At 39.7% G+C, this 26,288-nt stretch overlaps 1 protein-coding gene across 2 annotated transcripts in view; it reads right to left on the bottom strand.

The window, feature by feature from the left end:
- The window catches only part of MAMDC2 (MAM domain containing 2), a 75,885-nt gene extending 57,311 nt beyond the window's left edge, over positions 1-18,574 (bottom strand). The window contains exons 1-2 of one of the 2 annotated variants that reach the window (XM_063295125.1): positions 18,194-18,574; positions 17,067-17,183 (exon numbers count right to left, since the gene is read on the bottom strand). In XM_063295125.1, the coding sequence (XP_063151195.1) occupies positions 17,067-17,183; positions 18,194-18,281 (205 nt within the window). In that variant the 5' untranslated portion in view covers positions 18,282-18,574. The remainder of the gene's footprint in view (positions 1-17,066; positions 17,184-18,193) is intronic. The other variant, XM_063295124.1, reaches the window with a different exon arrangement.
- Between the last annotated feature and the right edge of the window lie 7,714 nt (positions 18,575-26,288).

The raw sequence follows: 26,288 nt of genomic DNA, 5'->3' as shown, positions 1-26,288 counted from the left end.
TAAAGCACTTTGCCTACTTAAAGTGATGAGTTCATGATAAAATAGTGAAAATGTTTTTTGTAGTCATATGAAAAATTATGACTAAATGAATTTTCCATTTAAACCACCATAGTTTTATGTAAACTAGCTTAGACTCAATTATTTAAATCCAGTTATATCAGTTGATGGATAGCATTGTAAAATAAGGGGATTACAAAAAATCGCTGTTGTTCCATCTGTAATGACTGCCTATCCTAAAACACCATCAGACTCCCGAACAGGTTCATAAAGGTATCTGATTTATTAAAGAATAGTATGCAGGATCACAAAGAAAGCTGAGAATGATAAAAGCGCGCCAAATGCAAACTAAAAAACCCTCGGTACAAACGAGATCCCTCCCCCCGTAGAATCTTCCCAGGCTCACAATCCCAGGTGCTCCTAACGGCTCCTGATGGTCCGCGGGAAAAGTCCTTGAGCCGAGCACATAACCCAAACACATTCCACAGATACGGAGCTTGGCACAATGTTTCACAGCAGCTCCCTCCCACCATAAACGCGCGTCAGCACCATGGCATGTGAAACGTTGCGATGTACAGTGCACATCAAAACAGTGAACATGACACCATCATTTCAATGGGAATGCTGGAATTTATCTCTGCATATATTATGCAGGTTCATAATTTCTCTTAACTGTATATGTTTCCTAAGTGGAAACATAAGAGTGTTTGAAGAAAATAAAAGTTATAAATTGTTACTTAATATAGTTACTTTAATGTTTACTTTATACCAAGTGTTAAGTCCAAATTGTTATGACAGTAACTTCTATTTTAAAAAGGACCTTTTATTACAATTATCTTATATGGTCATGATGAGTACATCACTGTACGATTGGAAATTATATAAAAACAGTCTGTTTTCAAAGCGTTTTTCCTACTAACAGCTTATTTATCATTTTGCACATGTTCATATATAGGTGACAAAATGTCTAATGTTAAAAGTTTTTAGTTTTTCTCTCCTAATAAATCATCTGCCATGAAAGGAGACCCTGCACTTTTGCTAAGAAACCATGTCCCCCACAGCACAATTTTCAAACAATAGTGAGAAGAAAAAGGGTCAGTTATAGGATTCAGGGGAAAACTGTAGACACACAGATTAGTAAAATAACTGAGGTGTTTGCTTTCTAAGGGCTCTTTTTCACTTGTCCCTAACCATGGCATGTACATGCCAGGATAACCAACAGGGTACAGTTGTCAAGGTGTTGCACTGGCACTAGTAATACCCAGGTTCTAGTCTACAGATGCTCACTGGAAGTCTTCAGGGCAGTCATTCTCTCTCACCCCAACCCACTTCACAGGGAGGTTGTTGTGGGGGGGAAAGGAGAGAGAACTCTGTGTTCTTGCATGAAAGGGAGGATGTAAATCTAAATAAAGAGCTTTATTCCTCCCCACCCTGTTCTTATCTCATTCCCAGCCTATATCTCAGGTACTTGAAGTCATCCTTAACTGTGCTGGTTGCCCTCTACTTGCGACACAACATTTGCTATGAATATAACACCCTTCACTGACCACCTGGTTGCTAACACAGTGAGGAATTGGATCTGCCTACCACCTTTTGGTCACTTTAGGCTTCTGTGGGCATGCTCCCAGCTTCTGGTCACAGAGCATTGCCCTCCATGGCCATTTTGGCTTAAAAGATCTGCTCCACTCGTAAGAAAGCAAAATTCTTACAGGTTCAAAGTAGGCAGGTTTACTGCAGTGAGCAAGTGATTAGGCCACATAACCTTGGAAACTGGCTATGCGTGCCTTGGCCCTCATTTTTTTGCATGTTAAGGCAGGACCTCCTTACTGCCTTTGATCTATTTTCTTACCAAGACTTGGTTTAAGGGGAGGATGCTAACTGCTTATTTGATACCACAAAAATGTCTATCTGTTCTTGATCTGCAATTTTTTGGAAACACCAGAATTTCATTCCCAGACTCAGAAACCAGCCCAAATGGGTGGACAAGCCCAAGAAATCAACTCCAAAGGATGGCTAAAACAACTTTTATTGAGACTGGCTGCAATAAAAGAATCTTGCAAGTCTAATTGGTCCTATACCTCCTCCCTCTTCTTATACTTCAGTGGATTAGGAAGATGTCTGTCTGACCGCTTACAAATGCTATCTGTCTGTGGAAGACTTAAATTATTTTTCATCCCTCATCACCTTGTAACAGATCTTGCATATCTTTCTCAAGGTCATCTTCCTTACTCTCTACAGAAAATTTCATCACAAGGCTGGGACACTCATCTTCTGCAGAGGCATCTGCCTGCATACTGCCTAAATAGCCCTTTCCCAAGTGCTTGTCAGGTCTAATGCAGGCTCCCTGTAAGTACACGTTGGTACCTGTTTTTGAAACACAGATTTAGCATGCTATTGAAAGACCCTTAGATGCATGTTCAGAAATTGCCCAACTGATGTATCACAGGTGTGGAAAATGAGCATAGGTTAAAGTGAGAGAGACTACCCAAATACTCATGCCACGCACACCCCTTCCTCTGCACTTGCTATCTGTCAGCTGACCTATCTTTGGCCATGGATTTCATTCTTTCAGAAGAGCGCTAGACCCATGTTCAGAAATAGCCCAGTTGACAGGTCACAGACACAGAGTACAGGTTGCAGGGAATATGATGAGTGCTCCCTCCTGCTTCACCCCACACACCCCTCCACACTGGTTACTTATTAGTCAGGCAAGTCAGGGTAATTAAACCTGCTATTCTAACTATCTGCCTATACTCACCCAACCCACCCAGGTTTGGGATAGAACAACTGACAGTTGTTTTTCCACCAGCAGAAAAAGCTTAGTTGGAAAGGTATTAAAGCCAGGGGAATCCACCAATCCCTTTCCTTAATTTGGCCCACAATGGGTAAGGACAGCACCTTTTGATAATCTTATTACAGTTGCAGAACCTGAATCAGCAATGGGGGCAGCACAATTTATGCCACGATAGACAGTATTTCCGCTCACTGAAAGACAGGTAAATAGCACTTTAGCACAGCAGTGAGAAAGAACTCTAAGAAAACATTGTCTGTAATTATGCTGAGCCACATATTATAGTGGCTTTGCTTAAAAGAGAGCAAACTACTTTGGACACAATGAGATTTACTTTAATTAAATATGCCTAAAAAAAAGTTCAATTTTTGCATTTTTTAAAATGTAGCTTTTCTAGTAACATTGTCCTAACAGCCAGGAACCACGCTGAGACAAGGAATAGGTCTCCAGTGTCTTATTACTGCTACATAACAGAGAATCCTAACAAACTGAAGAAGTGTGGGAAAAACCCAGACATATAAACCCCAAAGACTAAGGCGGGCCCGATCTGTGTCTCTTTGAATGGCCACCTAATTCCTCAGTACTACGCATGCGCTTTACAGCCTGGATGGGAGCCCCCTGCTCGCCATCCTCACTCATGACAAACATACTGTATATTGTTACTTCTACATTACAGTGCTTTTAGCATAACTGAGACATTACAATTAGCTGGTAATGAATTACAGTGAAGGCACCACACAATACATACATCAGTTTTGTAAATAGCTAGTAGGGCAACAGAAACAGTGGATTTCAGTGGACTGACAATGGTCTGTAAAAAGTGGAAGAAAATGTACAATTTCTAAAGACAAGGTGTAGTGTAAGAACAACCTGTGAGTCACTGAAAGTTGCACGCTAATGCAGAGCAGCAAATCTCTGCACACTTGCTTAGGAATAATCCCCAGTGAAGTCTGTCAGATTTATTTCTAAGTAAACATGCACCGAATCGAATTTATGAACTCCATAATTTATGATTTATGAATTCATAAGTGTTTGTGTATCTTATGCATATAGAACTCTGAGCACAGCTTACATGTTACTGCTGGCACTCAAGCTAGTAGTTTTGGGCATTGCTGATACTACATATACACTGTAGCACATTACACTTTTTTCTTCCTAGCGTTATTCCTGCGCTATGGCAGGGTCCGCTTGTCAGCATATCCATCTCCATGCTATAATATTTTGTTTAGTTTCAGCTTAGAGTATTGTATGAACCTACTATTGTGGCTTGTAACCTATGAGTCCTAATTTAACCTGATATATGAGTAGAACCACTTGTGTGTATGTTTAGGATCCAGACCTGACACATCTTGCTGACTGAGGCAAAATACAATATGGCATTCCCACCCACCCACCATCCATTTACAGAAGCCAATGGGACTGGTAGTTAAATCTTACTTCAACAGTGGTCAAAGAATGGAACACTCCATTGCATCTACAGGCAAAGTATGGGTGGCGAATACAGGCCAGGCTGTACAGCTGTATCCTCCAGAAAAGAAGAATGGCTGCACAGAGTCTTGAGAGAAATGATTAGGGAGCTGCCTCCAACATCTGCTATTTGCAGCAGTTGTTTCACTCTGCCTAATGATATTATTAGAATTATATGGCAGTAACAACTGCACCCAGAGACACAACATAAAAGTATATACAAAGTAAATACAGGCAAATTAAAACATAAATACAATTATAGCCTTTTAAAGGCCCACTGAAATATACATGTTGGCTGCTTTTCAAAGGCAAAGAGAGGGGTGCAAACAGAAGTACCAAGGGAGTACATTCCATAGTCTGAAAGCCACATAGACGAAGAATCCTTCCTCCCACCTCCTCAGATAAATGAGCCTATTGCAGGGGGAGCATCTTCAAAAGAGCCCCTCCTAAGATCTTTATGCCCAAGGAGGAGGTTCATTATATACAAATAGTCCTAGGGTCAGCCTCAGTTAAATTTGTCTCTTAAGCACATTTTATTTAACTCCAGTATTAAAGATTTGAGAGAGGGTGGTAAGTTTTGTAACAGAATTCAAAATACACAAATAGAGATACTATTTTTGTGATTCTTCAACCTTCACAGTTGTGTTGCTTGTGGAAGCGAGGAGGAGAAAACCACATTTGAAATTTATCTTCCATTCTGGAAAACTCTCAGAGTGCTGCCAAACAGAATGAAGGACAGAACGCAGCTGGAGATTCACAGAGTAAACTGCATTCATATCCTGAAGTATTAAAAAGTGTAGAGGAAGAAAGAAGAGAATCTCTTTGAATACTGACAAGGAAAACTATTCAGTTAAAATAATTATAGCGATTTTTTGCTAACACTTCAAGATCTAGAAATTATGTCCAGCAGAAATGACAGGGATTAAGTCCATTTTTAATGTGCAGATATTCCAACCATTAAAAGACTGTATTTAATGGAATTCTTTTTTCAGAGTACACACAGAGATATTTGGTGTTAAGCAAATATATTCAATATGTAATTGTTAAATTATTTGCTTTCAGATTGCTCAGTCTAGGAGAATATACTTTGTGAAATCCTTCATCTTGACCAGCTTTGTCTCCTGAAATAAAGTCTCAGAGTAATATATCTAAATATTGAAGTTTGGGAAGAAGAAAACTATTTTCATCATAATTTAATATTCGTAAATATTTTCTTGTTCCTAAGCATCTAGCAAGGGAAGCAAGAACATTCTCAATGTGCTTTATCAAGCCTATCACACACTGGCCTCAAAGAATATACGTAACATTTCTTCTGGAATTGTTTTGTTTTTCTGGTTCTATTAGAAAATGTTGCCCAACATCTAACTCCCATTGCACTCGTTCCAATTCTGAGATCCTTTCAATTAGTGATCTTGTTTACTGGAAGTAACTTTGATGCTACTAAGGATCTCTTAATTTTCATGTGTAGAAATAAACATCCTCTGATAAGTACTGATTTGGCAATTTGGTTATATAATAAAGCTTATAAATAATTAGAATAGATACATTAAAATAAAGGCAATATAGTTTTCTACTTGTGTTTGCATATATTAGAGTGTTCTACAATTAATCAATATAAATTCTTAAATTAAGAACAGTATTCCATAAATAATTTCACGATTCCAGGAAAACTATTGCACAATTACCTCCATATCAGGAATAACAGAAACATCCTAAAAAGTTCACATGGCAAGGAAAACCATCCTCTGCATCTGTATGATAATAGCCAAGCAAAAAGAAAAATTCTTCTATGAAAGAAGTATGTAAACACTAACTCCACAACTGAATAGTCCAGATTTTACTTCTATCTGAAGATGAAAGGATTTTCTCCTTAGCTGGAAAACAAATTTTAGTACAACTGGACCTTGTTTTTTTACTAGTTGGTAGTCTTGACAGCATTTACTGCACTAGCTCAAAGTCAAAACTGAATTGCACATTTTCCTTGTTTCGATCTGTATTTCTTTTGTAGTTGCCACGTCTGGTTTACTATTACAGTGACCTGGCCTAGCATTTGCACCAGGAGTATTATCCAGCCAGTTTAGTCATATGTTCATATGAACTGGTTGTCAGTTTTTTTCCTACATAAATTGCCAACACTGGATCAGGGCCAGCAGTTTTTTCCCCTACCTTCATCTGCCAGGAGGGTGGACTTAGCTTGCTGTGTGAATACAGTCACTGACTGCATTTGCACAACACATTAAATATGGTCATTTTAATTTGGGTTTACTGAATTGACCACACTACTCAGTTCACACAAAAAACTGAACACAATGATTGGGCTCTCACAAAACACTGAACTACAAGAAACCTAACCAAGGTTAAAACTATCAAGACCATTTGTCTGATTACCAATGGGTGAGAGACTACCCCCAGTGCAATCAGTGGCAAAATTAAAGCCAAACTTTATTCTGTTCGTAATGGGAGTAAATGAGGGGACTGCTTCCTCTATAAGCCCACCTCCCACAAAATTGCCAGACCAGTTGTTCCCTGATTTAGATAGCACCCCTGCTTTTCACACAGATGATGGATGAGACAGTCGAGTGGGTCAGTACATCTCCATAAAGAGAAGTGCAACACCACTGGGAACGAAACAACAGGTTCAGTGTCTCAGCAAGGTGAGCTCCAAGTCATTATTTTTATTATATTGCCTTCCCAATCTAATTCTATTGCCTGGATTCAATTAAAAAATACCAAAAGTCGCTTTGGTTAAATTTAAGAGATGCTTTCTTCTGAAATAGGCTGAAATCAGCTCTACCTCTTGGAACAAAGTAAAATAAAGCCCTTGTTCTCCTTTCAAATGTCAGCTCCATCAGCAGGGTCATGCTGTTTTCCTGTTCTCATCATACATTCATAAATTTCCAAAGCAAGAGTCCCAGCTAAACACTGCCCTTCCAGCAGAATTGCAACCAGACACAATAATGTAATGATTTTAAGTTCACTGAAAATATCACAGCTAAAAAGCAGCTGGGTGATGCAGTGTCCTCATCTTTTCCACCATAGTAACACCTTATGGAAATTGGGTGAGGCACAAATACAGATTTTTTTTGCCATTTTTTCTTCCAGTACTTTAGAATATTTTTATTAAAAAGAAAACTGCATATTCCAAAATATTCCTAAAGAAATTAAAGAGAACACTCAAGTTGCTTTTATTTTAACAATGCAGTTACTATACATTTTAAAGAACCATTAATTTTTATTAAACTGCTACAAATGGAAATCAAATCTTTATGATTTATGGATTTTCTGATATTCCAACTCACAAGTTTCTCAATACTGACAGATGATCAAAGGTTATATATTATATAAAGATCTGTCAGAATACGGTAATTATTGAAGTGAGACAAGGCAGTCGCTTTGCCTCCAAAGCAATCCATCTGTGCCCTTCTAGTCTACATTTGCCAAATTAAACATGTCAAAAAATAGCTGCACCCTTCTAGAGAAAAACATTTTTTAAAAGCTGACAGTATGCATACAAGGTAAGAGAGGCAGATAGTGAAAGGTTCCAGAGGCAAAGTTATAATACATGAGAAATTCCCTTTTCAACTAGGTCTTATTGCTTTCTACAAAGATTGGCCTACAGTATAAGATTTCCAAACAGATTTTTAATCTTGCACTGAGCTCATGTAAATATCCTGACTCCAAAATGTAGGGCCAATTTTGTTAGACTATCTGGGCAACATGCTTTGACTAAACATGAATCTGACACAGCTCTAAACACCAAAACATGTAAAAAGTAGCAAAACGCAGCAGAAAGGACTATTCTGATGGCCTGACTTGAAAAGCTGTCATATATCTCTAAAGTTGAGACATTTTGGCCTTCCCATTCCTGCTCTCCACATCCCTTCCCCTTCAACTGAACAGGGTACTGTAGCCTATCCCTACAATCATCAGGGGCATTTCTTTCATCAGCCATTTCTGGAGAATCTGTTGCATTAGTTTACAGTTGGCCAGGTCATTGTCTTCCAAACTTCTTGACAGAGAAGAGTAAGTGCTTCCACTGCTGCATCTGATTGTTGAAATATCTCACTTGGTAATCCATCAATTCCTGGAGCTTTGTTTTTTCGCCAATGCCTTCAGTGCAGCTTGAACTTCTTCCTTCAGTACCAGTGCTTCTTGATCATATTCTACCTCCTGAAATAGCTGAACATCGACTAACTCTTTTCTATACAGTGATTCTGTATATTCCTTCCATCTTCTCTTAATACTACCTGCATCATTTAATGTTTTGCCCATAGAATCTTTAAGGACAGCAACTCGGAACCAGAAACCAGAAAGATGTTTACCTCTGTTTCATTGATTACACAAAGGCATTTGACTGTGTCGACCATAACAAGTTATGGCTAATATTACGAAGAATGGGAATTCCAGAGTACTTATAATTGTACTCATGCGGAACCTGTACACAGATCAAGAGGCAGTTGTTAGAACAGAAAACGGTGACAAGCAACTTCATGATATCTGGAAAATACCATGGACTGCCAGAAGAACAAACAAATCAGTTTTAGAAGAAATACAACCAGAATGTTCCCTAGAGGTGAAGATAACTAGGCTTAGACTCTCATACTTTTCAGCAGGAAAGACCGATCACTTGAAAAGGACATCATGTTTGGTAAAGTCGAGGGCCAGTGGAAAAGAGGAAGACCTTCAATGCAATGGATTGATACAATTACCACAACAATGGATGCAAACACTGGAACAGTCAGGCATATGGCACAAGACCAAACAGCATTTCGTTCTGTTATACATAGGGTCGCCATGAGTTGTAAACGACTCAACAGCAACTAACAACAACAACAATGTAGATTCTGGTTGAATAATCTAACAAATAAGAAGTATATCAATACACCTCCTACTAGACTCCCATTATTTATGCTTTATTTATTTATTATGGTTTATGCTTTAATTTTACCTGTTTAATCAGGGAGTGAATTATAAATTTAAAAAGTATTATTTAAATCCTAATTAAAAATAACCTTATCAAATAATTTAAAACTATCTTTCAAAGAGAGAAAACGTATTTCCACCTTAGAACCTTTCAGGACCAAGACTGGCCCAGCAAATACAAGGTTTCTAAGTGTTTCTAACTGACTCTGAAAAAGTATCACTGGAAAAATATTTGCCTAGCAGCATCTTTATTCTATAAATTAACTTCAAGCTAACTGAAAAACAACATGTTCATTTTAAAAAGCTGGTCAAAATCATTCTGTATAAGCAAACATGATACTAATATTTCTCCCCAGACGAATAAAGTCTCTTTATTTTAGAAATATTTCAATGTTGTAATTTTTAATATACCGCAGCACTATTTTTATTAAATTGTTTATTCTGTATTTTTTATTTTTTGCACACTTCCTAAAGTATATTGCCAAACAGAGCCATAAATTAATGGCAGAAGTGGCATAACAACTTCCTAAAACATCACACTACTCACTAAACTCTTAAGAAATAAATATGACATGGCCACAAAGTCCATTCTGCAGCAGTTACTTAGCATCTTGTTGCTAGATCAGTTTTGGCATCTCCCAAATTAAATTTCTACCTAAAATGGAAAACAGAACAAAGCTAAATAAACTGAGCCAAACTGCACTCTGTGATTTCACTGACCTAGTGCGGTGCAGTTTAAACAATACTAGAAGAGATAATTCCATTTAGTATATGAAACGTTGAGAAAGAGAACAGCTTTCAAATATATTGTATATGTTTACTAGCTAAATATAAGACACAGGTAAGTTACTGATCAACCAAAAATCTGCCTGTCATTGACTTAGGATTGGGTCCAACTCCCTCTGGTGCAATGGGAAATATTCTGCACATGAATTAGAGGTAATTTAGATACTGCATTATTTGGCATAGTGCCCTATTACTGAAAAATTAAAATAGAAAGGAAATTGCTACCCTTGTTATAGGCTTTGATTTCTTCTTTGAAAGCCAAAAAGCTGTATTACAGGATTTTAGAAATGCTTCAGAATCTTATGAAAGTGGCATTCCTACTGTGCAACTCCTAAGTATTTTGGATGTACTTAGGAACTCAAGTAGATGTCCAGGGTGACACAGGATTCTTTCATTGACCTGAAAAATAAGTTTTCCATATATTCAGTTCAGAAGGTAAACATCCTTCTCAAAGTGGTTTTGCATCTAATGACAATCTGGTTCAAATGTTTTCAAGAATTCTTTAGCAAACAGCTGGCAAGGAACAATTTACAGCAGTTCCAACAATGAAAAACAATGGTTATAATAGGAAATAATGACAGTTCTTACTTATTAAATGAATTAGTAAGCTACTGTCCTATCAAAGTCTGGTTAATAAGTCAATTCTAAGAGTTTCCCAGTAAAATTGTGAATGACAGAAGCTTAACTGTACCAGGTCAAAACAGCAACCTATGTTAATAAAAAAAATATTGCAGCACAAAATAGAATTCAAAAGCACAGAAAACTTTTTATTTTCTCAAAACAAAAATATACTTAATGCTCTGTCATGTTGATTTAACCATATTATTGTACCCTTCACCATGTACTGTACAGCTATTCTATGATTCACTGATGCTATTCAGGCACAGAGCTTCAGGTCAATCACTAGAAGAAGAGCAATAAATCAAACTGGGTAACCAAAGATATTACTAAACTTAAGGTATCATACGGTTTCTAGAAAACTAAAACAAGATTTTCATTCTTTTGCATCATGTACAGAAATTGGTTTTTAAATGAGTTAACTCAAAGTTAAAATGTGCAGCTATTCATATTTCTAGGAAAGCTTATCATCTCTACACTATATTAAATCTTACACCATAAAATATCACCACGTCAAGGAATACATGTTAAGTTTTGGGCCATGGTAACAGTAATGTGACATACTCACTTCAGCTATATGAACAGCAAACCTCATTAGATTGCTGCTAACAATTCCAGCAAAATTGTTGTCTTTTCTCCATCACCCAACTGAAGCGGATCATCTGAGTGATTGGGGAAAAGGAGATCACCCCACTGAAGCGGATCATCTGAGCGACTGGGGAAAAGGAGCAGTCCTCCTCGGGTTCAATAAGCCCCATGGAAAACAGCTGAACACAACATACCGCTTGTGAGTTGCCCACAAGTCCTACAAGTTCTAGAGCAATTATAGACATTATGTAGCCAGAAGCATTACTGTATTTTATGCAGGCACAATACATAGCAGCCATCACCAAGATGGGCTACCCTTCAGATATGTAGACCAATGCCTGGAATTCCACAGCCATTATGATTATTCCTGTGGATTCAGAGAGCTGAAGTCCACACAGTCTGGAAGGTTCCCTGGCAGTGAATGAGATTACACAATTCTGAAGCACACAGAGGGCATAATGAGTCAATTCTTCAAGCACATTAAAAACACCCCCTCTTAATGAGTTCAAACCAAAACGCCATCAAACAGAGAATCCTGTTTCCAACAGTGGCGTATCAGATGCTCCCAGAAAACCACAAGGCGTTATCCCACACTGTTTAAAATACAAAACATTTTAGCCTTTCATTAAATGGGGGAATATGCAACCCATACTTACATACAACATATCATAGTTTTATGAGTTTTGAGACATCCAGTTTTTAATAAACTAAGTGTTGAGAGATTGAGTTGCATGTATAAATTACCAGATTTATAGCACGGGCAATTACCTTCTTCTTCAATATTCTATGGCCCTCTAACTTCAAAAGATCAGATTCTCCAAACATTTTGTTTCTGCCAACTTTTCTAACTTTCACTTGCCTCTAAATATAATTAAAGAAAATACTTATACAACTAATTTATTTAACAAGGCAGCTTGCATTTCTGGAAAGGAAAGTAGCAGCTTCTTAATATAAAGAGTAAAATTTAATATTATCCCATTTTCAAATATGAACAGTAAAATAATACCTTATTTTCAAATATTAAGCACTTTCTTTTATGTATTTCTTCTTTATCAGAGATTGAATCCTTTCTGGAATCTAGATTATCATCTATTTGGAGTAAGACTTTTCTCAGGAGCCCTGGTATTTTAGAATACCATTCTGCAGAATGTCAACTAATGTTCTTAGAATGTTTCCTTTCAGAAGCAAGTGAAAAGCTTTCCTAATCCAGCCAGCCTTTTCTAAATTAATCCTCTTCGGCAAATTCTTGTTCTTGCCACTTTTATCTGACTTTCGTTTTTCCATTTATTTTGTAGAATATTTCAACTGAATTTCTAGTTATAAATCATCCTTAATTTTATACACCAGAATAAAAACATGCATATCAGCTGCATCCGTATCGATCTGTAATTGATATTAGTCAAATAAACTTCCACATGGCAGCACATATATGCATGTAGGGTAGATGAGAACAATAAATCATATTAACCTTCTGAATCTCATCCCTATGGAAGGAGGGATGTCCTCATACGTACTCATTCCATGTGAGCATTGGGCCCTCTTCACACTAAATCTAACTGCACATTAGCCAGGGGTGTTGCCTGGGAAATATCAATTTAATTGGTTTGTATAGCCAAGAGATCACCATGGCAGCAATTTATTACAGCATTGACACAGGGTGGGGGGAGTCACACACTAGACCTGGTTGTTGCCTCAAAGTGGTAATGATGTGGAGTTGGGGGATATTACTCTCAGTCCCTTTTCAGAGAGATCACTCTCTGTTGATCACAGAGAGTTATCATAGCACCCTACTGTTAACCTTAGAGTTTACCACAGCACCCCCCTCTAAAGGGAGGCTGGAACTATTCAGTCAGTCCCTCTGCACCACCAGGCACCTCTTGGACCCAACTGGGTTTTGGAAGGAACAGGGACTGTCCCTGAGGCTGAGGCCTTGGTTACTGCTGGGAATGAGGCAGCAATGGAGGCTTTAGATTGGATTGCACCTATGCAGAATCTTGCTGCATGCAGACCCCAGTATACCCTTGGTTTACTGAGATCTGCAGAATAAATCGCTTGGATTTTTTATTCTATGTTTTATTTCTATTTATAGTATTTTTACTGTATTTTATTTTTATATTATTCTGATGGTTTTAATCACATGTTGTAAACCGCCCAGAGGCCTCCGATGGGAGGAGATAAATTAAATAAATAAATAAATAAAATAAAGTGGCACAAGAGATGCCTAGAGAGCCACTGGAGGAAAACTAGAAGCAGGTCTGAGCAGAAACAAGTAAAAGCCTTCCTTAAAGCCTACCTTGTGGCAACAAGAGTGGCAAAATATGTCTATTTCTCTGATGTGGCCACCTGTTTTTGATCCACACCCCTCCTGGTTTGTCAAGCCTCCAGGGAGGTGGCCTGTGTCTGAGTTTCCAGTAGAAAACTATGATACAAGCCATAGGAATCTGTCCCCTCCTCAAGAAACCATCTTTGGATCATACAGATGTGGATTATTTTCATCCAGTCTCCAACCATCCTTCCTTGGGGAATTTTTTGAGAAGGTGGTTGGCCTACAGCTCCAAACAGTCCTGGAGGAAGCAAAATATCTGGACACCTTCCAGTCAGATTTCAGACCAGGATCAGTACCAAGACAACTTTGATTGTGCTTGATTACCTCTGGCAGGCTCAGGATGGGGGAAGTGCATCCATCCGGGCTCTCCTTGACTTCTCAGCAGTCTTTAATAACATTGACCATACAGTAGTACCCTTCTGGACTGGCTGAGGGGTTTGTTTTGTAGCAAATTTTACCAGTCGTTAGTCGAGGACCCACTCCAATCCAAGCCATTCCACGCTTGTCCCTCCCACCCGAGCCTCAGTAAGGTAAGCGACAGCCTCCATCTCCCCTACCCACCTATCTCCCCCTTATCTCTGCCTTTCTGGCCATCCTGCACCCTGCCTTGCAGGGCAGCAAGCACCCCAGAACTGTGTGGCTCTGGGGCTGCTTGCCATGTCCCAGGAAGCCTTAGCCGCCCCAGACCAGTCCCAGCTGCAGCTGCCCTCACCACCCTGCACTCCGAGACCCTTGAGCCCCATGCTCCACCACCCCAACTGACCTTCACCATCTTCTTGCTCCCGCTGCTGATGAGGCGTGCCCAGCCAGGGTGCTGGGCTGGGCTGGGGCTTGCCATTCATGCTGTGGAAAAAAAAAAAGAAGCAAAAAAGCCCAGCCCCAATGGTGCACCAAAAAGCCCCTTTGCAAAGAGCTCCTGGGCCAGGCTGGGGCTTGCCATTCTCTCTGCAAGAAGAAAAAAAAAAAAGGTAAAAAACTCAAGCCACAGGCCTTTTGGTGACCCACAGCTCTGGGGCTGCTTTTTGCTTCTTTTTTTTGCAGCCAGGCCGGGCATGCCTCAGCAGCAGCAGGAGAAAGAAGACGGCGAAGGTCAGCTGGGGCGGCAGAGCGCAGGGTGGCAGGGGCCCAAAAGGGCATAGATTGAGGGAGATAGGCAGGTGGGGGGAGTTGAAGTACCCCTGCGGTCGTAAGTGCAGGCAGGCTGCCAAGCACCCGACTTTTGATCACATGACCGCGGGGCACTGTAACGGCCATAACTTGGGGCACAGGTTGTAAGTCTCTTTGTTCAGTGCCACCATAACTTCGAACAGTCACTGAACAAATGGTCGTAAGTTGAGGACCATTGAGGACCATCTGTAGTCCTACACTGGGTGACTTAGACTCAACTTGCTGAAGAACTCTGCAATATGATTCCCTTAGCCAAAACAGAGACAGAACACTATTTTCCTCAATGACTTTACGTCTTCTTTAAGCTTCCCCATGTCTCTTACCTTGACACAGGTTCATTACCAAAGCCAGAAGATGCTTCTGGGCAAACAGATACTAGAGAACACCAAAAGGAGAGGGTGGCCTTGCAACCTTTTCCACTAGCATTTGCAAAAACTAGAAGAGATATTTCTGTGGAGTGCTGCACATGGAGAAACTGCTTTCAGCTTTTGCAAGTATAGGTGATGCTGAGGAGAGGCTTTGAAGTAGAGAAAAGAAAGCAACACAGTTGCTCTTAGGCCCTCCCCCCTCCGCACTAAAAAAATAAAATAACCTTTCCTTTACATTTTGGTTCTGCCAGTTCTCCTGAACTTATTTATTTATTTAAAACATTAGGTAGCTACCCAACTCTTAACAATCTGACTCTGGGTGGCATACCAAATCATTAAATATCATACAAAAGAAAAATAACATCACTAAAGCAAACTAAAACAATTAAATGGGGATCAGTCTCACCAAATGGGAACTCTATTCATCTTGACCCCTGTGCCCAGGGGGAAAAAACAGGTCTTAACTGCCTTTATAAAGGCTTGCAGGGTCAGGGCCGACCATATATTGGAGGTGAAGGAGATTGTTCCAAAGGGCAGGAGCCACCACTGAGAAGATACATATGGGACTTACAAGGCTTCAAAGAAGGGATCTGGAATGTGTCCTCCCTTTCAGAATGTGTGGGACAAGTAGACATCCTTGGGAGAAGGTGGTCCCACAATAACCTGGTTCTATGCCATGTAGGGCTTTATAGATGATAACCAGGACCCTGAATTGCACTGGAGACCTATAGGGAGCAGGTCTAGCTTGTTAAGTAAAGTTGTTAGATAGGTTTAACAAGGAGCACCCATAACTACTCATGCCACTGAATTCTGGACCAACTGAAGCTTCTGGATGGTAGTCAAGGCAGCCCCATGTAGAGTAAGTTGCAGTAATCCAATTAGGAGGTGACTAAGATGGGAGTAACCATGAGCAGGTCCCCCCTCCCCCGATCCAGGAACAGACACAATTGACACATGAGATAAAGTAATGATCTTTTCAAGCAGGTCTTTTCAAGCAGGAGCTGTGAGTCAAGGAGCATCCCCAAGTTACAAGCAGGGTAGTGTTTCCAAGACCCACAGGGCCCAAAACACACAACCACTTGCTCTTGGTAGGGTTCACTTGGGCAGCCAGGGGCAGAAATATACAATTCAGTATAAGCATACTGATTGTCAGATCTTCCTGGGGAAGCTTTCCAGAATCTAAGGCAGAGATCTTTTATGTCAGTGTTTCTTAAAGTGTGGTCTGAGGACCCCTGGGGGTCCCCCAACGTTGTCTCTGGGATCCATGAAATCAAAATTATTTGCCAGATATTGAAGATATTTGCAAAAATTTAAAACAATGTCACTCTTCTCATTATTCTTTTTTATTTGTTAAAAGATAAAGGTTTTTTCATGAAAAATATTTAAGTTAATATCTACCGGGTTTAATATTGTTATGTTTACATGATTCAATAAATACATACCCTACGAATACATCAATATTAACTTTTAATATTGTAAATATTAATATAACCCATACAAACAAAAGCTCTTTTAGGGTCATTGATAATTTTTAAAAGTGAGAAGAGGTCCTGAACGCAAAAAGTTTAAGAAACGTTGTTTTGTTATTTCCTCCCCCATCTTTTAAACAGAAGGTATAAAAAATCCGGAATGTTTTATACCTGGAATATCTGTGGATATCTGCATCCACAGATATTCTTTATCAGAAAGCTATAAAACATCCTCTCTACTACATACATATTAGTTTCTCTGCTTGAGACTGGTAAAATGTTTATATACCTACGGACAGACCTCACAGAATTTCTGGAATAATTAAATCCAAGTAAGTTAGTAAGTGTAAGTGTAAGTGTGTGTGTAGCAAAATGCCACTAACACGTCATTTAAAATTTGGCTTGCAACTAACTTTGTAGATGGAAATTTAGCCTTTTAAACATCTAAAAACTGAGGAAAAGATAACACGGTATTAATGTGCTACTATGAAAACATGTGGTTTTAAGAAAACAAGGTTAGAGTGACCCTAAAAAAACTCTGAACCTCAGTTGAAGAGCTTTCTTACCTTCCTCATTCAAAATCCATGGCAGAGTCGAGACGTCTGTTTCATAGCCACAACTGCTGCCTTCAAAGGCACAAGAGCCAGCAGAGAGTGGATCAAGCGCTCTGGCTAACTGCAAAACTAAAGAGGACAAAGCTGGCTTAGTTTACAACATACAGAGAGTGAACCAGCCATGGAAGGGAGCCTGTGAGAAATATGCTTTTCAGGAAAGCAAGTACAGGGCAGCCTTTGGCTTAACTCAATGGAAATCAACTGTGCACTTCTGCAGTAGAAGCAATAAAAACATTGCAGCAGCAGTCTAACAATGACCAAAAGACGGCCTCCCAGGATACAGATACAATATGTAACCCAAACCCTACAGCAGAGTCCAATACTAATTATATCCCATTTTCCAGTCTAAAAATCTATTACATGACCCAGTAACCGCGTGGTTCATACACCTGCTCTTCTACCGATGCCCTATATGACTTTATCACCCACTGCATGTTCTATTGAAAAAACTGTCACATCCCAATGAAAAAAGAAATGAACACAAATTTTACCTCGGAAATGCAATATCCAAAAATAAGTTCAACTCCCTAGTGCATTTATATTTATATTTAAGAAGTACAGGGTTTTCTTGTGTATTTTAATCTGTATTTATTTTTAGTTTATTGTAAACTGCCCAGAGTCACTTCGAGGAAAATGGGCGGTGACAAAATTTGAAATATAAATCTCTCAGAGACCTCAAGATGCAAACAGAGACTTCATTACCAAATTAATTAGGAAACTTAACACTGTTTCTCATGGATTCAACAGAGACCAGGTTATCAGATACTTGAGACTATATAGATGCTGTATTTCTATGACACACCCAACTTTTTGTGAATGGTTCCTATCTGTATGTAATTATCGCTTTCTCCACCTCATATATTTCTCTGGACCTTTCCTTCTAGTAGACCTCAACCAATGGATGCGTTCACAGTATTCCCTCAGAATAATTTTCTGTTCATAAATCTTATGCTCTAATACATTTGTCCCCAAGGCTCTTTATCGTTTTCGCTGCAAAAACAATACTCCACCGAAAGCTGTTCCATCTGCACGAGGTGCAAGAACTGAGCTGCCTCCTCCTCTCTTCCACCACGCCTTACCTTGCACGGTGAGAAGGCACCGCAAGATCATAGCAGCGCCGGGGCTGAGAACAAAGCAGCTCCGTGCCAGGGTGATCGTGAAGCCCATCCGCCGCCTCGAGGGACTGAAGGTGCTCGCAACGAAGCGCGTGCAGTGCCAACTACAGACTCAGAAGCTCAGACCAGCGAAGGGGAAGCAGTAGCAGCAGCACTGAGGGGGGAGGGGCTGGACTTGGACGGCCTTGAAGGCAGCCCGCCAGCTAGCTGGTCCCGGGCTCGAGGGGAAGGAGGGAGGGGCTGCTCAAAGCAACAGAAGAAGAAGGCCCGTGAGGGAAGCCCCACAGTCTCCAAACGGAGTAAGTCTTCTCCTCCTCCCTCAGCCATTGGCAACAGCTCCCAGGGAAGTGCGGGCGGGAATCCACTCCGTTCGAAAAACACGCGACCCGCTAGACCCCACTTGCTAAGAGAGCCTCCGCGCAGCAGCCGCTGGTGGCGTTTTCCATCTGCGGAGCTACGTCGCGTCGCCGCCCTCCGTGTTTTGCACCAGGGGGCGGAGCGGGCAGGGGTATTTCTCACCAAATCGGAAGAAGCGCTGTTGCTACTGGGTGTGAAGTACGGAGGATGGTTTACTCGATCATCACCGGCCACAGTACGCTTGATAGCAGACGAAGGAACCAAGAGACTCGGATGCCAACTCAGTCCCCTTAGGAACTCTGGCAACACCATTGGCAAGACTTGGTAGGGTCCCTTCCTCTCATCAGGACATGCGCTTTGACCGCTGTGCAAAAACAGAAAAGAGCGGGAAGGAGGGCATAAATCTAGGGTCAGAAGTAGCACTGTCCAAAGCCCAAAGGGGGGCATTTCAACCTTGCCAGGACACCTTGCCAGGCATCTCAGGGTGGCAATTATTGAGAAAAGGAATTTAGACCATTTAAATTGCAAAACAGCTAGAATTCATTGGGTTTAACACAGTTTCGCAGGAATTTATTTTTCTTAAATTACATACAACCATATCAGCAAGAATGTTAATGAGCAATATAGGTAATTCTGTCATGGTATCTGTCATCATTTTCACCTTTCCACTTTTCCTGCCTCCAAACATACATATTTGCATGCGTGTGTGGAATACTTCTCCGTACATATGATGAGTGATGAACCCGACTTGAGTCCCACAAAAACTTATTACTGTGATGGCTCATGCCCTCATGGCCACCCACTTGGACTACTGCAGCTGCAACTTGCTCTACATGGGGCTGCCCTTAAAGATTGGAAACTTCAGATGGTTCAAAATGCAGTGGCTCATGTTATTATCTAGCACTTGCCGGGGTAGCGGTATTCCGCCAGTGCGGTGGGCCCTGGGCTGGCTTCCCATTGGCTTCTGGGTGCTGTGTAAAGGGCTAGTCTTGAATTATAGTTGGCTTGGCACCAACTTACCTTCAGGACCATGTTTATCCACTAGAATTGGTTGGCCCAACCAATTCAGTCTTACTGGAGTAAGCCAGCAGCTCCTAGTTTCCAACTGGAGGGGAGGGGGGCAAGGCTCAGAGACACTGCGACTCAGTAGCAGCGCCAGCTCTCTGGAATGGCCTGCCGTTAGAGATTAGGTTATCTCCAACTTTAATCGCCTTCTGGAAGCAGCTGAAAATAAAGCTCTTCTGGAAGGCGTTTGGTTTATTCTATAGGTTTTTTTATTTTGACATTGGCCATAGACGTTTGTTGTATTCCTGTAAACTGCCGAGGGTCATACAGGATTATAGTGAGATATAAATATAAATAAATACATTTGTTGTTAATAATCCCCACTCCGAGATACATGTGTACACAGCCCTATCTGGTGCTTTAATTTGGTTCTATATTTAACTTTTTTTCCCCTCAAGGCTGCACTTAACAAATGCAGTACTGTAGCACTCATGTACTAGTTTAATCCTGCTATTAAAGTTTTCCCCCTCTTAAGGTTGTTTTCTTCAGGTTGGACCATGCATGCCTCCCCTCTTTATTTTAAGTGATAAACAGGATTAAGAAATGTTCCCTCCCAGCCCATCCACACAAAAGTGTATCTGCTTAAGTAAGTTTTTACTTAATGATCTATTGGCATATATTTAATTATCTGGAACCTTTATTTTTTGTTGCTTTAATATACAAAACTTCAGAAAAAGAATACAAAAAAAGGAAGGAAAAACGGGATCCTGATTACACAAATGGTATTGTCAAAAAGGGGTTGGGTTCCATAATAATGGCATATTCATGAAGAATGCCTGGGAAGAGGTGGGGTAAATTTTTACAAAAACTTGGGAAGGAAGGGTTGGCAGGCACTTCTCCAATCTCATCAGGAGAGTTGTTGCTGCTAATTTGTGCATCAATGCTTAATTTAGGATTTGCAGGATGGATCTCAAAGAATGAGAACACCAAGGGAGACAAGCAACAAACGTTTTAAAGAAAGTTTATTAAGAAATTGTCCCTGAATATACTCACAGCACCAGGGGGATCTGCCCTCGATCAGCTGGGTGAGCCCAAATGGTGGGGAAGGTCTCCAAAATTCAACTCACAAAACGGCTGCTTTCATTGGGCCTGTTGTATAGCCCTGCACCCTCTCTTTCCCCCTCTACCCCCAGAGTTGCTCAGTTTAGGCATCAGCAAAAGAAGGTTAGATATTAATGAGGATTAAGTATCTAGCAGGTGCTGGATGCCTGTTATGACAAAAGAGGGAAATAACTATCTGATTAGGGGTAGAACTGGAAGTTTGTTATCTCGTAGTCTGCAAGAATAAATATGAAGAGCTAACTTGTCTAAGCAGCCTCTCTTCCAGATGTTAGTTGAAAAATGCAGGTGAATCACAGGACAAGAATGTTAAGCTAGAATAAAAGGGGGATGATGCTAAAGCCCAAAAATAAATATATAGCCAAGGAATGAGTTCAAGAAAGCATAATGCAAAAGGAGAAGCAGAAGCAGAAGAACAGGATGGGGATTCAGAGGTTCTCAGTACACTATAACAGGGGCACGAGTAGATAGTACACAAAACCTCAAATTTATAAGCAGCCTCTTACAAAGATTGCTTTCTATACCAATGCATAGAATATGGGAAATATACAGATCCTAATTCAGGAACATACATATGACATGACAGGCATCACTGAAACTTGATGGGATGAAATTCTTGATTGGTACACATAACTGGAAGGCTTCAGCTTATTCAAAAGGAACAGATCTAGGACAAGAGGTGTTGCAATGTTTATAATGAATATACACATATACACTTATACAGAAATTTGGGAATACATGCATGTAAATCCTTTTGAAAATATTTGGTAAAGAATCTGATACACCTTTTTGCATCAGGTGGCCACTCTTTCAAAGAAGCATGAAAAAGTGATAATGGGTGATTTCAATTATCCTGACATCTGCTGGGACTGTAACTCTGCCAAGAGTCAGAGGCCCAACAAATTCCCTTGTCTTCACTTGCTGACAACTTCATTTGTCAACAAGTGGAAGAAAGAACAAGGGGATCTGCTAACCTGGATTTAGTCCTCACCATCCATGAATAAATGGTTGAAGAAGTGAAGCTGATTGGCACTTTGGGGGAAGTGACTGTGTTACCCTTTAAATTGTGATATTCAGAGTAAAAAGAATGGAGGAGAGTCAGACCTGGATCCTAGATTTCAGAAAAATAGATTCTGATGAACTCTAAGGGAAGGTAAATCAGATCCAGTGGCTTGAAATCCTGAAGAAGAAAAGTGTCTGGGAATGATGAGCATTTTATCTCATCACAAAATGAGATACTGAAGGCACAATTGCAAAGGGGAAAAAAAGGGAGAAATCCAAAGAAGCCAGCATAGATATATGCAGAGTTCTCTAAAATACTGAAGAAAAAAAGGGGCACGTATTAGAAATGGACAGTGGGAATACAGCTGAAGAATGCAAAGTCATCTCCAGATACTATAGGAACTCTATTATTTTATTTTTAAAATTATTATTAGAAATAATTTTGCACCTGTCTTCTCTCAGAAGAAAAATGGTTATGGCACTAGGGGAAGGAGGGAACTGCAAATTAAGATAGATAAAGAGAGGATAAGAGAGAACTTAGCTAATTTAAATTAATTCAAGATGCCAGAGCCAGATGGATTACATTCCAGGGTACTGAAGGTACTAGTGCAAAAAACTTGAAGAAAATATCCTGTTGACTTTTCTGCTAAAACTATACATAATTAACTTTATAACAGTTTTGATTATATTTTTGTAAATTTAGTTAACAGTGAGTTATATAAACTGAAATTAGAAACCAGTGACATGAAACATTACAATTTAAGATAATCTTAAATATATTAATCATGTTATCTATTAATGTATATTTACACTTATCTGTAATTACAGTTATAATTTTGTTATAGTGTAAATACCTGTAGTATAAACAATACAGAAAGAAACAAACAAAGTTATTAAGGGATTTTTCTCTCATGTGATCATATTCTCTTGGAGAATTTTTTTAAAAAAGGGATAGCTGTCGTCAGAATAGCTGATGTCTCATCGTGGTGGGAAACAGATGGTTGTCCCCTAAAAAGGTCGTCCAAGAGCTAATTTGTATCAGTGTCTCCATCCACCAGTAGTTCAATATACTACCTGTGGACTGCACATTTGGGCTTCTGTTGGCCTACGAATGTCCAAGCAGATGCATTGTCTCAATGCCAATGCTCAATTTTTTTGTTCTGCCCCATCACTGCTGCTGCAATTTTTCTGGAAAAGGCAGTACAGAGAAGTTAGCCTGTTGTGCTTGGCACAGTCATGCTTCTAAGAGCCTGCCAAACTTGTTTTTGGTCTCTTAGGCATGCAGTTTAAATAGAAGGCAGTGTGTGGGAAATGCATCCTTGTGGACTGTCTTCCCCATTCAAATTATACTGTACATCTCTCCCCCTGCTAATTAGCATAGCTTGGATAGCAGGGAAACAAGCTCAGCTTGGAAAGAGAGATTTAAGTTCTCTTCATAGACATGGAGATGATGGTGAAAGTATGTGTACATGTATGATACATTCTTCCTCCTCCTCCTCCTGAAGGAGTCCAGAGTACAAATAAAGACGATCTTTATAAAAATCACTTGATAAGAGAAGTCAGCAATATAGCAATCAGCAATATAACCAATCTCCATAAAATAGGGCAAAGGATACTGTATGAATACATCTCTGAGTCTCAGTAGGGTCATGGGACAGCTGTATGTATTCATGTGTGCATTTGCCTGTGTGTGATATATGTGCAATTACAGCCTTCAAACCATTTTTCATTGTTGTGTCTGTCTTGAGAGAGCCAGTATGGTGTAATGGTTAAAGCATCAAGTTAGAAACCAGGAGATTGAGTTCTAGTGCTGCCTTATCCATAAAGCCAGCTGGGTGATTTCAGGCTGGTCACTCACTCTCACCCCTAGGAAGGAGGTCATGGCAAACCACTCCACAAAAATGTAGCCAATAAAAGTGCATGGAACATTTATTTATTTTTATTTATTTATATTTCAAATTTAGTCACCGCCCATCTCACTCAAAGAGCAACTCTTGGGTGGTTTACAATAAAACAAGAATAAATAGTTAAAATATAGTAAAATAATATTCTTAAATAAATAATATATTCATACATACATCCATGTAGTTGCCATGAAGCAAGACCAACTCAAAGAAAATAATATTTTATTTCAGGAAAACTTCATCCTTCTGCGTTGCTTGGTCAAACAGATGACACAGCCCTGGCATTATGGTATCACAAAGTGGATAAGGTTAAAAAATTTGGATAGTTTTGTATTTGGTCATTCATGGAGACTCAAATGTCTAAATAGATGTCTTCAACCTTGCAGAAGCAAAAGGCACACCCATTTTCACCCCTAAACTACTCCATGGGGGAAAAAAAACTGGCCTGGGTTTTAGGGGGAACATATGGGTTGCCATGGATGCAAGTCTTAATGCATCTATTTTGCTCCTTAGCTCCAAACAACACCTGTCCCCCAAAATTGCTCTACCTTGGCCAGATGAAGTTGGCATTTGGTGAGTTCCAAGTTCAGATTCCACAAACCATGAAATATATGCATATTCAGTGCTTTACAGCAGTGTCCTTTTGCTGTCATCCATTCTCAGTATTTAAAACTGATTTTCAAAACCCAGCCACTGCACTCTGCATTGCTTAGATTTTAACGATAATGCATGGGGCTGATATTTCTGCTGCATTTCCCACTTATTCAGCTTTTGGTCAAGACAAAAAATAAACATTAAACCTACCAAATCTGAGCTGCAAAAATCTGGACAACCACTAGATGGCAGCAAAGACGCACAGAAAACTCTTGTAACTCTCTGTTCCAAGTGTTGTTTATCAGGATTTTTGTTTCTCTGCCTCAAACATAATTGTTTACTGCTTTCCACCTGATTCTAGCAGTCCATGAAATCATAATCAGCCAAAAGAGAAGCCGAAAGTTAGCAGCAATTAATTCAATTCCTTCTCTACATATAATCCATGCATTTGCACCCATGTGTTTTTGCGGATTTCTCTGATGGTTTGCAAAGCATTCATAGAATAATTAGGCTCATGGGTGGTTGCAACTGGCAGCTTGCTTTTGGAAACTATTCTTTCTTTATTCTTCCCTTATGATGGCACTGCTGTTGCTGATATTGGAGGCTTGCTGGCCTTCAAGCTAGGGTTTACACCATTAAGGGGGGGCCCTGTGGGAGGAACATGAGAGCTGATCCAAGGAGCATGCAGCCTATCCTATCAAATATACCGTAGGTGCCCACAGAGAGAAGAATGTGCATTTAACCTTAGTAGAAGCAAGAGACGTTATAAAAAAACTTATTTCCAAGGGGAACTGAACTATTTCAGAATCTACAGCATGTTCCAACTCTTCTGTAGCCAGAGATGTGTGTTCAATTGAAAAGTGTGAAGTTGCAGAAGCAGGATATTCTGTACAAGTGGTAGCCTTTATTAACAGAACAGAGCATATTCAGAATAACCATTCTTCCCTGAGATTATCCTCCAATCTCTTACAAAGAAGTACAGCTTGTACAAACACATGCCTTCTACGTGACACCACAGAAGCATGAACTGAACTAAGCAGACAGAGGCTTTTCCAGCACCTTTCTGCAAATAATAAAAAGCCTGCTTTGTCTCTCATCATCTTATGTAGCATTGGAAGAGATTCAGATGTGATCTAACATGTAAGAAGGCCAAAAATGAATCAGTTGCAAATTGAAAATTGAAAACTAAACTGCAAAGCAACAATGACAACAAAAACCAGAATCATTCAATTCTAACCTAGCTTATATCCAGCAGAAACTCAGCTGGAATCAAAGAAAGGATATAAGTATTATATAACCAAATGAGAACAAAATTCCAACTCATGAATAGACAGCAAATGAAAACCATATAATTAAAGTCATATTTATTTTATGACATAACCCTAATTAAATTATTCTAGCACTATACCTTCAAAAGCATAATCTCTAAATAACCAGACTATTAGCACTTTTGGAAGTGTCTGCACATACTTCTGTCCCTAAGGAAACTGGTTTCATTTCATAGGATCTTGCAATTTCTAGGTATACCTACAATCCTGTTCCCACTAAATTAACTATTGAATAGCTGTACTGTTCTCTGCAGTTACATGTTGTTTATTAGGGCTATAAAACCAGTGCATGGCAATCACGTTCTGAGCTTTAATCCTGTGCATGTTCTTTTTTTACTGGAAGAAGCATAGTATTTACTCAGGGACAAAACATTAGAAATTGAGAGTGGGGAGAGAAGAATATAACAGTATGTACTGGTCAGTGACCGTAATAAAATCAATTGAATTGAATATAACAGTATTAATGTCCAGTCTTGAAAGAAAGAAGTATTGACTGCATGACAGATGCAAAACAAAACATATGTTTAACATGATCTGGAGAAGCAAGAACAGGGTGTTTTCTAGTAGTCAAGCAACTTGGGAGACTGGCTAGATCATTCCAAATGAAGGAATCAAGCAGATGTCAGACACAAAAGGCAGGAAAGCAGCATACTATTGAATCTAAGCAGCAAACAGGAGGTCTTTCACTGTACAAAACATTATAGCAAAAACTGTAGTGCCACCACAGAAGAAATGGTGAGGAGGTGCAGT

Source organism: Candoia aspera, chromosome 2 (genome assembly GCF_035149785.1).
Source record: "Candoia aspera isolate rCanAsp1 chromosome 2, rCanAsp1.hap2, whole genome shotgun sequence".
In the NCBI taxonomy this organism is placed as follows: domain Eukaryota; kingdom Metazoa; phylum Chordata; class Lepidosauria; order Squamata; family Boidae; genus Candoia; species Candoia aspera.
This window is presented reverse-complemented; position numbering and strand designations above follow the sequence as displayed.